At 28.6% G+C, this 14,633-nt stretch overlaps 3 protein-coding genes across 4 annotated transcripts; 2 read left to right on the top strand and 1 right to left on the bottom strand.

Moving 5' to 3' along the window:
- The first annotated feature begins 2,258 nt into the window (after positions 1–2,258).
- LOC149889527 (small ribosomal subunit protein uS10-like) lies at positions 2,259–3,150 on the top strand. Its single transcript, XM_090086285.1, has 2 exons — positions 2,259–2,394; positions 2,759–3,150. The coding sequence occupies exons 1-2, from the start codon at positions 2,392–2,394 to the stop codon at positions 3,107–3,109; spliced, it is 354 nt and encodes a 117-aa protein (XP_089942411.1). The 5' UTR covers positions 2,259–2,391; the 3' UTR covers positions 3,110–3,150.
- A 1,717-nt stretch (positions 3,151–4,867) lies between these two features.
- Positions 4,868–5,377, bottom strand: LOC149889526 (protein ZBED8L-like). Its single transcript, XM_090085137.1, has one exon. It carries the CDS (start codon positions 5,375–5,377, stop codon positions 4,868–4,870), a length of 510 nt encoding a protein of 169 aa, XP_089941263.1.
- Positions 5,378–9,002: 3,625 nt separating this feature from the next.
- On the top strand, positions 9,003–13,801 carry LOC145183673 (uncharacterized). Of its 2 annotated transcripts, XR_016451611.1 has the most exons (4): positions 9,003–9,818; positions 10,135–10,243; positions 10,332–10,509; positions 13,643–13,801. XR_016451611.1 is itself a non-coding variant. In XM_090084545.1 (3 exons), exons 1-3 carry the CDS (start codon positions 9,125–9,127, stop codon positions 13,786–13,788), a joined length of 1,443 nt encoding a protein of 480 aa, XP_089940671.1. In that variant the 5' UTR covers positions 9,003–9,124; the 3' UTR covers positions 13,789–13,801. The 2 variants fall into 2 exon arrangements, 1 of the variants encoding a protein (XP_089940671.1); XM_090084545.1 differs by having other exon boundaries at positions 9,003–10,243.
- Positions 13,802–14,633: the final 832 nt, after the last annotated feature.

The following is a 14,633-nucleotide window of genomic DNA, read 5'->3' as shown; positions in this document are numbered from 1 at the left end:
GTTAAAAGAACAACATAAACAAAAGACTTTAACATATATTTTGCTTTCATCAACGTGACCTCCTTCAGCATGTATAACAATCTTACATAGTTTGACATTCTAGACACCAAGTTTTTCATCGTTTTGCAGTTTAAATTTTTCCAGTATCCGCCAAACACTTCCAGAGACTTTGTATATTTGTTACAGCCATCGTGCGTACTTTTCTGTCTTGCTCATTCACAATTTCTCAATAAAATTGAGTTTAAGTGACTGTGGAGGACATATCATAATTCTGAGGGTTTTTGAGTCTGTTTTGTTTTTAAATAATTAAGACACAATTTAGATACGTGTTTAGGGTCATTGTCTTATCGGAAAATAAACCCTTGAACAATGTTTCTAATACCAGATAGCACTGTGTGATGAGGTAAAATACTGTGATATGAGTTTTTGTCCATAGTATATGGTATTTTTACCAAACCCCCTACCTTTCCTCCTCCAAAGCTACCCCAAATTGTCACATTGCCTCAATCATGTTTCACCGTATAATTTAAACAGTTATTATTCACAAGTTCAATTTTTAATCTTCTCGCAATATTTTCATGAGTATAACCTTGTTCAATATTTTCATATGTATAACCTTGTTCAATATTTTCATGAGTATAACCTTGTTCAGATAAAATTTAAAATTTACTATGCAATTCAATTGAATATCGACGTCTTTTTTTCATTTTTCTTATAATATTTATGAAGTAGCACTGTAACCCTGTAACACTGCAGTTGAGAAATTATTATTTGAATTAAATATAAAATTCTATGAAATTAAAAAAGCAATTGAAAAAATCATTCTATTAATTGAAATTATCAATACTAACAAATAAATGGACTAAAATAACAAAACTTGATAAAGAATTAAAAAGACTGAAAAAAGTTTCAATTTCAGTCAATACAGCACGTTTTTTGTTTTAAAACAAAAAAAATATGAATAATATTAATTATACGAAAATAAATAATAAAATAACAATATAACTATAAATATATACTTTTGATAATAAATATATACTTTTTTAGACATACAAACCTAATTTTGAAATGTAATTAATAAAAATATATATTTGATAGATTCTGAACAAAAAATCGATGACATCGAATTGACAAAATCAAAATCTGATGTGATTGTGATCTGCAAAACAAACTTCGTGAAAGGAGTTTGAAACCAATATCTTTGAAAAATTGATGGAAAATGTTTCACGTTTCATGTAAAGTGGTCATCAAAGCGAAAAGGAACATTTTTTTGAAGAAGAGAGCATTTAAATCAAACTTTTTTTTTTTTTTAAACTTTTCTCAAAATATTATGAGAGAGTTTAAACTTTTGTTGTGGATTTGTGAGGTAGTGTGTATATCTTCATAAAATAACAATTATAATAATATATATAACAATAAAGTAACGAAATTTGTTAAATTATTCACCAGTTTTAGATAATCAGCAACTGTTTGTGTATCACACACATTGTTTGTGTGGTACATATTGTATGAATCTCAATAAAGTCTAAAATACTTAAAATATAGAATTATCCAGAAAAAATAGAACAACGACGCAAAAACGAATAAATATTTACCAATCCAAAAGTAATTTAATTCTAAAATATCAATAACAATAGCAATAATAATAGCAATAATAATAGCAATGATAATAGCAATGATAATAGACAAAATAGGAAGTCATTAATAACAAAATTTTAAGGAAAGTAATTGGTCTTTCTTCTAGACTAGAATTCTCATCTTTTAAAAAAGTCTACGAAACTTTATCAACCAATTGATGAAGATAAATATGAATTTCTAGAAAAAGTGAATTTTAGAATCCATTCATAATTTATTTGACAATTAAACATAACTTACGCAAATATAATTTTTAGTACAATTAGTTATGTTTGCTTGTACTAAAAATAATAGTTGCGAAAAAAAAGATACAAAATTTTCAACTTTGTGAAGACTATTTGGAATTGTTGAACTTGATAATTATTTTTCTCGGTGGTTACAGATAGCATTAGATTAACAGCTTCTGCAAGACTTTTTCTTGCGAGGTGCCAAAAAAATTTCACCCCCTCAGAGTTTTGTTACTAGAGGCCTTTATAATTCCTAAAATTAAAAAATCAAGTTATGTTTTTTTGAATATTTTATATTTACTTGAATACTTTCATACTTATTTGAGTGTAATCATATACACATACGGCTTTTATTATAAATACGTAGCTTTTTTAAACATCGTCTTTGGTTTTATTTCCTATTCTGCTAAATTACCACGTTTGCAACATGAAACTCTTTTTGTACGTTCTCTAGGAGAAAGGGCTCACCGCTGTTCCTCCTATATTAGAAATTTGTTTCTTGGAGGTTTAAGTCGGCCTATAATTCAAAATGGTAAATATTTTTTGTTATGTTTTAAAAGCTAAATATTCTTTTTTGCATCTTTTTTCTATAGTCCTAGAATCTTATACCGATTTAGTTGCTTTCTTGCCACTTCCTTTCTTATACCGCTGTCATGTTTCTTATATGGAACTTATATGGATTTCTTTTACTGAACTGTTTTTGGAGTGTATTAACCATTTTTATTAGTCATTAGTAAGTATCTTATCTTAAGATAATCAATTAGTATTTCTTCTGAAATTTGTAACTTAGAAAAGTTGTATTGTATTTTAATTTGCAATTATTTACAATATTAGTGTTAGATGTGTACAAAACAATTCAAAGCATATATGATACCAAATATTTTTTAACTCTTTAGTCTGCACTTAAAGAAAAACAAGTTGAAGAAGAAGCTCAAGTTCATCGCATTCGAATTACATTAACAAGCAGAAATGTGAAGAGTTTAGAAAAAGTCTGTGCTGAATTAATTCGTGGAGCAAAAGACAAAAAGCTTTTGGTTAAAGGACCAGTCAGAATGCCAACAAAAGTTCTTCGCATAACATCAAGAAAAACCCCTTGTGGTGAGGGTTCCAAAACATGGTCACGTTATGAAATGAGAATCCATAAACGCTTAATTGATTTGCACAGTCCTGCAGAAGTTGTGAAGCAAATCACCTCAGTGAGCATTGAACCAGGAGTAGAAGTTGAAGTCACTATTGCAGATAGTTAAACTAATGTTCTAGTTATGACAGATACATTAAATTTAATAAAGCTGTTTTTTGGTTTGATTCGATTATTAGAACATTAAAAAGTTGCTTTTCTTCTAGAAAAACTGTTCTTTATGTTAATAATTAACAGTTTGATTTGAGAAGCAATAAAAAGTTCTAGTAAACTTGCAGCCCATGATACCCTCTCTCTCAAGAAAGAAAAAGTTAAGTTCCCCTGAGTATTAGTTCCCAACCTGTTGAAATTAAGCAAAAAATGAATGCTCCTATTTCTAAAAGCAGACCATGGCTAAAATATCTTGAAAATGGCATACTTTTTCAAATTTTTGTTTTCATTTCAAAAAGTAGGATTTTTAAAGAATGGTGTGAGGAATCTTACTTTTTTTTATTGTGCTAAGTTATCAAAAAATTAATTTGTCTCTATTATGAAGTATGCTCCCATATTCAATTAAGAGCACTATCTACCAGTATCATCCATCACAATTGGAAAATTTAATCCAATTTTTAAAAGCACAATTACTGATAATGAGGATTGGAAAAGTAGAAACTACTCTGTAGTTTGAGCAATCTATGTATTTTTAAAGCTTTAAACTTTAGAAAGAGATCGATGTTTATCATATTCTGACTGGATTTTTGAAAAATGCCAACTTTAAAACTGCGTTTCTCTATAAGTCGACTTTAAAAGATGTATTTGTCATCTTAAAAATGTTTAAGATGACAAATTCCCTCGTTGATTAGAATACATTTTTGAGAAATTCAACTTAATTTTTTTTGAAGTTCCTTGTTTCGATTAGCTTTTAATGGTTTTTTCTACTAATTAGAAAAAGGGAACAATTTCAATCGTATACTTCTAAAATACTTGATGCAATTTTTGAAAATAAGACTTAGAAAAAGTCGGCCCTATTTAGGAAACGAAGCTTTGAAAAAACTAAACTTTCTTCAAAAAATGACAGGCTTATGAATAAATTCGACTATTTGAAAGTCAAAACTAAAAATTGACTTTTTCAAAAATCTGAAGTCGGAATATAAACTCACTTTAACAGAGAAGTACTTAACAATGTCGACATAGTAGCCCAGTGCAAACTATGCAACACTATACTAATGATTGTAAAGGGACGTAACTCACATAGGCGCCGAGTCCACGGGGGCAACAGGGGCAGTGCCCGCCCCTGGAAATTTATACTAATAATATATTATCACGGATTATCATGAGGGCAAGAGTATCTATTCGCCTCCGTAATAATCCGTGATAATATACTATTGGTATAATTGTCCGGGGGGGGGGCACTGCCCATGTTGCCCCCGTGGACTCGGCGCCTATGGTGGCTCATTAAATACCATTTGCGAAATATTCTTCCTCTCAAAGCTGCAGAATTGACAAAGAAAATTACGGCAAATTAACGCCAATTTCAATAAGATTCTGCGGAGCTCCTTGAATCCGAATCTGTAAACAATAAAGTTAAAGAAAACCAAGGTGAAGTTAACCCAGGTAAAAATTTTTTTTTTATTTAACTTTTTTTCTTTTCTTTTTCAAAATAAGCAGCGAGTTTGCATACAGCCTTTGATAAAATTTTTTTGAGAAACTGATATCGTACAATTCAATAATGCAGGGGTTCTCAACCTATTTTTTTCCAGCACCCCCTTTAAGATTTAACAGAAAACAGTAGCCCCCTAGCAAATATTGAATATATTTTTTAAAAAAACATTAAAAGTACTGATTTTCAATTTAAAAAAATAATAATTTATTTTATCTATACGTTAGGTTAGTGTGATGGTTGTTGTTGCTTTTTAACACACAGTTTTTCTATTCTTGGTTTTGTCTTTGATTGTGCAAGCCTCATATCATAATCAATGTTCAATACACTTCTTTGTTTTATCTTTAACTTAAGCATTGTGGAAAATCCACATTCACACCTGTAAGTTGATGCAAATGGCAATAGCACTGGCATTACCATTTCAGATAACATTTGGTAACTGGCACTATTTTTTGACCAGAATGCAACTAGATTCTCCTTTTCGATCATCAATCTTGCAGATGTATCTTCCTGCAACTGCATTAACTGTGTCTGTGCAGCATATTTTTTATCTGGAATGCATGTCACCGGAGCATTCAATGGATCTTTGACCAATATTGCTATTTCATTTGACAGCTCTGGAAAATGGTTATTGAATTCAGATGCCAACTGCTTCCAATGTTTAGTAATCATTTCTTTAATTTCTGAAGGTAGCATCACATCACCATTGTCCAATACATCTGAACATTTTGAAAACATTGCAACATTTTTTAACTTTACCTTTCTGTGCTAATTTGCCTATTTTCAGATGGAAGCTTTAATTGTGTCTCTAAAATCAATGATATTGGTTTCTCTATCCTGCAGTTGCAAATAAGGATGATTCAGTTCAGAAAATATGCTACTTAAATATCCAACACCAGACCAATCAATAATGAAACAAAGTCATGTGATGTGTACGCTTCTTATTACTGATTGATCTGGTTTTCATAATAATCTTAAGTTCAACACTTTATTTTTTGTAATAATATTATTATAAACTATACTGCATATTTAAAAAGTTATATCAAGTGCAAGAAGTAAATGACCCCCTTATAGATAAAATGGAATACTTTCATGACCCCCCTAGAAAAGCTATATGACCCCTTTGGGGGTCACGACCCCCAGGTTGAGAACCCCTGCAATAATGCATCGAAGTGTTTAATAACACACCCAAAATGGAAGACTTCTTTTAAAAAACAACAGAATTGTAAAAAAATTTAATAAGGAAATTCACACTTTTTTAAGGATATTCTATTTTAACATTTTTATATTTTTTGCATATACTTTTACATCTGTCCTTGGCAGTGAAATAATATAGCATGGATTACTTTTTATTTAATTTTAAAACTATTATTCTTTAAAGCTATGTGTTTATGACTTTTTCAACTATCTTTACATTCTAAGCTTTACATTCTAAGCACAAAGAGATTCTTTGCAAGGAAATTTTTGAAATTTTGACAAATAAAATTTCTCTAACAAAAAAAAATTCTTTAACTGGTTATCTAAATCTTCAGGTTAATAAGGTTTTGCAATTACAGTTGTGTGCAAGAAGGCAAATTTGTTTCCAGATTCCATTAGTTGAAAAAAATGGAAGAAAGTCTTGATAAAAATATAATTAACCTTCAAAAAATATTGCATATATTTTATGTTTACTTCTATTAAAGTTTTATCTGTACTAATTATTTAAACTTTTCATATTGCATAAGTAGATAAAAATCTCAAGTACAGGTCGACCGTTTTTTACATTTTGATCAAGCTTGTGAACAAACGAATTGTCGAAAAAATCCAGAGGATTCAAGTCTGGTGAGCAAGGGGACCACAATTCTTTATCGCAGAAGATGATGTTCTCTCGTAACCAGTTTGGGACTGAGTTTGCTGTATGTCAGGGGGTTCCATTTTGCATCAGAACATAACTTTGGTCATCCCCAAAGTTGGCTTGAACCCAAGGAAAGATACCAAACATATTGTCCAAGTACTACTTAGCCCCCATTCTGATACAAGAATGCAGAAATATAAGCGGCATTTTGAAACCATTAGAAGCAACGAAGCCAAATACCATTAAATGGCTAGGGTGCTTTGTTTGGCTAATGGATTTTATGTCATCTGGGAGTTCCTCAACTTTTAAAGTAAAGATGTATCTGTTTGTGTGCTGTTGTGGACTTGATCTACTATGGAATACTTTTTATCAGAAAAAGTATTTCATAGTAGATCAAGTCCAGAGTTACCGGTGTTTTTTTCTTGAGAATCCATAGTAGCTTCTTACTTTTTTGAAGCGTCAATACTTTAAGACGCTGAATTTTTGTTATCTGGCTTTAGATTTGGGTTTGAGGCGATTGTGGACAATTCTCCTAATGGTCTTTTCTCATCTATTCATCTTTAACCCTAGCCACAAAAGCTTTATTGACAACAGAGCATTTTTTATTGATTCTTGGCTACATGATCTAATTGCCAAAAAGTAAAAAATACTTTTTTTTTACACCAAAATGATCTAAATGTCCATGCTAGTCCACTGCAAAGAGATCTAACTCCAGAAACTGCTTCTTTATCGTCGAAAAAAACATTAACAGATGGAGCTATCTGTATGTTCACGCATGTCATTTTCTCTAATTGATCAAAGTCCATTCGCGCCATTATAATTATTAGGCATGCATTGTTTTTATTATACAATTTATTAGTCAGTTTGTTGATTCAATTAGTTATCATTCTTATCATTCAACTTATTATTTATATTTCACGCTTTGCTTCGTGATCTTATTTGCCATTGAAAATTTAAAAAACAAACGTAAGAGAAAAATATAAAGTGAAAAAAGAATAAGCGATAATGTGTACGAGAGCAGTAAAACAAACAAAAAGATATCAAAAAAAACCTTACTACAGACGGGGTATGTAGCATTACTTTTTGTAAACTTGTCATTAATATTTTTTACCTATTTGTTTGGTGTTCTCGTTTCATTTTACGTTTTCATTTTTTTCTTTTTTTTTTTTTTTAAATGTCAACTTTGTAAGTGTAAGTTGCACATGAAAAAAAAGCTCTTCGATATTTTTTACAAAGTTCGAAATCAATGAACAGGGAAGCTTTTTAATAGGACAAATGCAAATCCTACCTGTCCAAAGATGTCGACATAGGAATTATAATGACCAAACGATTAGAAACACTGCCTTGGCAACATTTTTTGATGCATCTAAGTTGTAAATAGGCCAGGTTGCCTGGTTTAAGTGACAAAAGACTGTCCAGGAATCGAATATTTTAAGAAAAACTTTAGTACACTATTACCATTTCAAGTATGTCGAGTTTTTAAACGAGAAGTACAAATTGAAAAAATTATGAATGCAGAAATTGAACGTCTTTCGGGTGTGGTACCAACTAAAGAGACAAAGACGAAGGACCTCCAAACCAAGATGCGATATTTGGATGAAGAAAACAGATTGTATTTTGAAAAAACTTTAGATACCTAAACTGTTGGATTTAGATCATTTCGTGTTAACTAAATATGGATATAGATCATTTCTGTCTTTTTTTATTTTTAAAATATTTTCTATATTATCTTAAATATTTTTTCAGAATATGATTAATCTCACACTTCTTGTCTAATAAAAATTTATTTAATAAAAATGTAATTTTTTTATGAAAATTTTTTTTTTTTTTTTTTTTTTTTTTTAATTTCCCCATAAAGAAAAGTTTTGGCATATAAATCACTTGGTCCCGCAACGCCTCAATTCTTTTAAACTGTCATTTATACCATTTTACCGACCATTGAACTTCCGATTGACTAAGTGTTTAGCCAGCAGTTAGTCAAACAGAGTGACATTCCTCATAGGTTTCGTGACACGTTAAGAAATTTTGCTCGACGCGTTATTAGATTGACTAAAATTTTTATTTAGTTAAGATACAAATTCTAAAATTAAAAAATAACATGTGGTTGTAAACTCTTGTTCTGTTTTAAAAATTTAGAAAGAGAATTAAAGCCAGTTCTAATTACGTAACGGAAAAACTTATAGTTTTTAATTATTTTGTTTTTTGTTTGTTTTACCCGATTTTAAACTAACAAAACCTCAGAATCTAAGTTTAATTTTTTGCTTTAAGTATACGAAAGTTCAGATACTTTTATGCGTGATCAATAAGTGATTTGTCTCAAATGATCTTTGATAGAATCAATTTAAGTGTATGCTGTATGCTAGAGATTACTGGCTTCAGTTCAATAAGGGAATATTATATAATTTTCGTGTATAAAATGGTTTTATACATTTTTAAATCAATCCTTGGAAATTATTTTCTTTCAAAGATATACAGTGAAATATAAGATACAAAAAAAATATAAGTTTTATAAACAGTGGTATTAAGATTTTTTTTGTATTAACATGCAAAACAAAATATTTTATATAATTATATAATACTTTATTTTGTATGCTAAAAAATTGCATATTCATATTAAATTAGATATAAAGTTTTTAGTAGGGCTAGATTGTATGGCTCGGAGTGCTAAAGATCTTAGAAATATTATTAATATATCCAGGCTTTCTCTTCGAAATGAAACTAGTTCTGATGAAATAAGTGAAAATGATGAAATAAATGAAAATGATCAATCCAATAATTCTACCACACTTGGTAGATATTTGTTATCCCGACCAAGTTCAGCTCTAAGTGAAAGTAGTTTTTCCACTCTGTCATTTCGCCAAAGACCTGGCACAGCTTACAAAAAAAGAACTGCTGATTGTCATTTTTTTAATAGACCAAGTACTGCTCCAGCTAATCAAGTTGTTAAATGTATAACAATTAATCAAAATGCATGTAAACCTTGTTCAAAATTACATGATACTTTACCAGATTGGAAAAATAAAAATAATGAAGATAATTTTGATGATATTTTAAAATTTGTGGATGGAAGTATTGTTAACAGTTGGTTGGAGGAATTGAATTCAAGTCTGGAAGATTTAGTAGTGTTTTTTAAGACAAATGATAATTTTGTTGAGTTTTCTGAATTCTTTTTAAATAAACTATCAAAAAACCAACTTAATAAGCTACTTGATTTAGAATTTTCCATTTTAGTTGATCAGTTCAAGTATGCTTTCCATGCAGGATTTGAGGGTGGACATTTAACAGAAAGTAACATTTTTGTACTTGCAAAAGCAGTTGTCAAAGAGTACCCCAAGAAGTTAAAAGGTAGCAAAGGATGTGAAGTATTATTGGATATTATATTAGTTTTTTGTAATGGCAAAAATGACAACTATAGGTCACTTCTTAAAAAAGTGGTTTGCAAAGTCAAAAGTAAACAAAATATACATTGGCTATTGGCCTTTCGTGCATTTAGCTTAATCAATTTGGCTAATGGTGTTATTACTTTTTTCAAAAAAGTACAATCAGTGTGTGATTCTGATATTATTAAGAATAACATTTGCACATCAAACTATCCTGTTAAAGATTGGATGATCCAAGCTGTGAAAAAGGGTTATAAGAATGTTTGTTTGTTTTTTTTAAGTCGACACAAGGAATATTCTTACAGCAGTATGCATGATGATAAGTCAAGGAACCTGTTGTTTATTGCAATTGCAGAGAGAAAAACAGAAATGGTGGAATTTTTACTTCCAGTATGATTAATTTTTAAAATTTTTAAACCTTAACTTTTAAAGCCTCTAAATCTTGAACCATTTTTTATACACATTTTAATCTTTTTAGTATCTTAGCATCTCTTGTTTAAATGAAGCAGCAGACAATGGAAACTCCCCTCTACATTATGCTGTAGGAATAGGAGATTGGGAGCTAACTCATTTACTTTTGAGAGTTGGTGCTAATGTTAATATTTCTAATTACCAATGTGAAGGTGCAACTGCACTTCATACTGCTGTCATGTTAGGTAAGTATCAACTGTATATAAAACTTAATCTTTCTACCTTTTAAATTTTAAAAGATTTAAAGTTAAATTTAGTACTGTTCAAAATATGTGCTTTACATTTTATTGTAATATTGGTGTAGCAAATTCATCTTTTTCTTGTTTAAACAAGAAGTTGGTAATCACTAACCTATTAATTGTCCTTTATATACAAAAAGTCTCATAGCATAGTTCAGAAGAAATTTTTGCAGTTGTATTAAGAAGTTGAATATGGCTTTGATATTCTTTTTGCATCTTAAGTTTTGTGTTCAGTCTGTGGTCACTAAGTTTAGATGGTGATTGGTAAGAGAACCAATATGTCTTCAAATAAAGCTTTCAAGTTATAAAAAAAAATTGATTTCAGTTCAAATTGTAGTGCAAAATGACAGACTTGTGGATTAATTTTGAAGTAAGGAATGTCATGAAATAATGAGATAAATAACCATAGTAAAAATGGAAGATTTGACATTATTTTTAGATGCAAGCTGCAGTTAGACTTGGGTGTGTAGACACCTGTAGTTTTTTAATTGTGGAAAATTGAGTTTTAAGATTTTAACTCCTAAATTTTCCTTCAGCTACCATAAATAAAGTACTAATATCTAAATAAAATTTTGAAAGTGTAAATTGCTATTAACTTTATATAAGCCTATTTTTTTGTTATTGAAAATTGAGGTTAATTTTAGATTTAATGCAGCTGTATTATAAAGATAAAAGAAATCATTAAATTTTATGAGCTTACATAGTTTACTCAGTTTAACTGAACTTAAGTTTTGCACGTGTAAATAAAGCCTAAATATACATGCACATGCACACACATATGCAATTAAGTAGTAGAGTATCTTTATCTTATTTACAGTATGTAAAGGACTTTCATTTATATGGTTGCGTTTTTGTATAATATGAATAAAAATCTATGTATGTTATAGATGTTATGTCAAATGATGATTTATAAAAGAAAATTTTCTTCAGAATTTTAATTTTACTTCAGTCTTGAAAAATTAATTCAATGAAATAATGAAATGGAATCAAATTGTTGTTGCTTTTCAAGTCAAATCACACAATTTTAATTTAAAGAATCCACTGTAACTCTTTGCTTGTTCCCATTCCTTCTTTTTTCATATGTTCTTTACAAATAAAGTTAATAAAAAGGCCAAGACTTTTCAATAAGAAAGGTTGGGAAAAAGAAAAATTTTTAATTTGGAATCTGGAAACAAATTCAGCTGAAAAAGTAACAAAACATCCACTTCTAGTAGGTGCAAAAAAATTTTATTCTTAACCTCATTTTCATGAGTATTTTTATTCTTAACCTCATTTTCATGAGTATTTTTATTCTTAACATCATTTTCATGAGTATTTTTGTAAGAGCATTTTGTATGTTGAACAAGTTTTTTTTGCTACATAATCAGTTACGAGAATTGCTTCTTCTGAGTTATTATTCAAAATCACTATTGATGTTATCACTATTCTTATTCTAGGTTCAGTAATTATTACTAGTAATAATTACTAAACCTAGAATAAGAAATCTGACCTTTTGTTTTGCAATAATTTTTTAATTTTTTTAAATGTAGCAATCAATCTGAAGTTTCTTCTATAAATTGTGTATATAAGAAACAACATTTTTAATTAGACTTAATCTTTATGAAGATGAATTGGCTTACCCTTATATATTGGCTTACCAGGGGAAAATTGGCTTACCCTTATACTTTAACATATATTTACATTTATTTTCTAAAACTTCTGGAATGTAACTTTCATTAAAAAAAATAAAAAATCTGACAAATCTTTTAAAGATATTTTTTGGCATCAACTTGACAAAAATCAACCCTCCAGCACCTGTGATTTGAGCATATGATACTAAATTAAAAGTTATAACACAATAGGTTAAAACACAAAACTTGAATGAGAAAAAACCTGCTGGTATTACATATCGGGCCATTTGTTGTAGTATTTTATCAAAAATGACATTAAAAAACCTTTTTTTACCTTAAGTTTTATTGTCGTATAAATTTGCATTGTGTTCTCATTTGTAATATAAATTTACATCGTGTCATACAGGTTGAGTTAACTTAACCTGTATGACACAATGTAAATTTATATTACAAATATACGTAGGCATTAATGTTCATGACCATATAAATGAAAATCTTTTGTACTTTATGTACAAGATAAATTTAATGTTTGACTGTATGCTTGTTTTTTTTTGTTAGTCGATGAAAAATTTTTTATTTACTCTTCAATGGCTTATTTAGATTTTCTTACTTTTCATTGTTCTTACCTCCTTTGTGATAAAATTACCAGGCATGATCAAAATTTAAAAGTTAAGTTTCAATCCATTTAAACTCAAAAATTCAAAGTATTCAAACTTTTGAATAATTTGGCGCTGCCTTTTCTTTTGTCAAGCGCTTATAATGCTTATAATGTAATGTTTTTTTTGCCAGATTTAATGTCCACTTATTTGAAGATGTAATCCCCATATAATCATTTTTTTTTATTTTATAATTTTTATCTAAATGTAGTTATAATGATTAAATTAAGATTTAAGGTTTTAACGCCGTAGATTTAAGGTTTAATGCCCAACAACGGTATTTGACGCCCAACTACCGTATTTGGAATAAAATTAAAAGATAAATCCTTTCAAAAAACAAGCCTCAGTTTGTCATCTTTAGTTAGCAAAAACAATAATTTCACGACGTCTTGAAAAAATCCCTAAAATGTTCTACATAATAAAAAATATATATTTCAGACTTTGTTTTTATAGAGAAAAGTATTAAATAGAATTTTAAAAAGAAATCCTGGAAAACGTCGCGTTTTCTAAAAAGCCTTAATTCGAAGATCGAAATCAATTTCGAAAAGTATTGGAATTAAAATTTATTTTAAAAAAATTAAAATTAAAAAAAATTTAAATGTACAAAAAAAAAAAAAAAGGTTGAAATTAAGAGAATGAATCTTAGGTTAATGAGGTAATAGAATTTATTTTGCTTATTTTTTTTTTCGGAAATATTTTACGTGAATTAAAAAAGTTTATTTATTACATTAGTAAGTTTTTTATTACATTAGTAAGTTTACAGCATCATTAAGTTATAAATATTTTTAAAACTAATCTAAAGTTTTGTTTTAGGCAATCTTGAAATTGTTGAATTACTATTACGATATGGTGCAGATAAATCGCTAAGAATGGGTATCCCACCAACTATCACATCGTATTCTTTAGCATGTGAACTGAATCACGTGAAAATAAAAGAGCTTTTAAAAGAGAAAAAGTGACCTTTTTTTTTTTTATCTTTCTTTTACATTTTGAAAGTGGATGCAAAGACGAACAATAAGTTCCTGGTTTGTATAATTAGAGATCAATGTTCTCAGCCAGTAACACTATAAAATTTAATTAATTTAATAGATATAATTTATATTTTTTCCTAAAGGAGTTTAGATTTGTAAAATAATTGAATGTTCTCTTTCAAGTCAAAAGGCTTCTAAGATTTAAAACTAAAGCAGCACTTATTAAATTGCTAACTATTAATACGCCAACGATCTGCATTTTTACTTTTGTCTCATTTCAACTATGCTTATCAAAAGCTTGATAATCGTTTTCCGCAGGATTACAAGCCAATATATGAAAATAAAAATGGGAAGAATTCAAATATTGATTAATGCAGGGACGTTCAACCTTTTTCCTACTGAGTCAAATCATAAAATATTCAAAGCTTTTTTAATATAAAATTTTGATAAGTTCAAATTAAGAATGATTCTTTATTAATGTTAAACAAATATAAACCTGGAGTAGTGAATATTGACGTTTTTTGATAAACGAAATTTAACTGATACAGTTTCAGATAATTTTTTATTTTCGATGTTTTTCTGATCTAGTCATCTTTATTCCAGTAATTCTTAATTGTGTCAAGTTTTTATTTGTTTAACCCATATTTTTTACAGTAACCGAGAGATTCTGAGCGGCATAACTCATAATTTGTTGCAATTGCAGTTTTCTTAAATTACCCTTAATTTTAAGATATAATCCTTACATAACAGCGCCACATAAAGATATTTTCTTATTTGAACACAAAACTTTAAAAAAATTCAAAAAAAAAAAAAAGTTTTACTTAAAGCTATTG

This window comes from Hydra viridissima, unplaced genomic scaffold (assembly GCF_058129835.1).
Source record: "Hydra viridissima isolate aposymbiotic clone 2 unplaced genomic scaffold, HvirCarnegie_v1 scaffold_4, whole genome shotgun sequence".
In the NCBI taxonomy this organism is placed as follows: domain Eukaryota; kingdom Metazoa; phylum Cnidaria; class Hydrozoa; order Anthoathecata; family Hydridae; genus Hydra; species Hydra viridissima.
The sequence above is the reverse complement of the archived record's forward strand: the minus strand, read 5'-3'. Positions and strand labels throughout refer to the sequence as shown.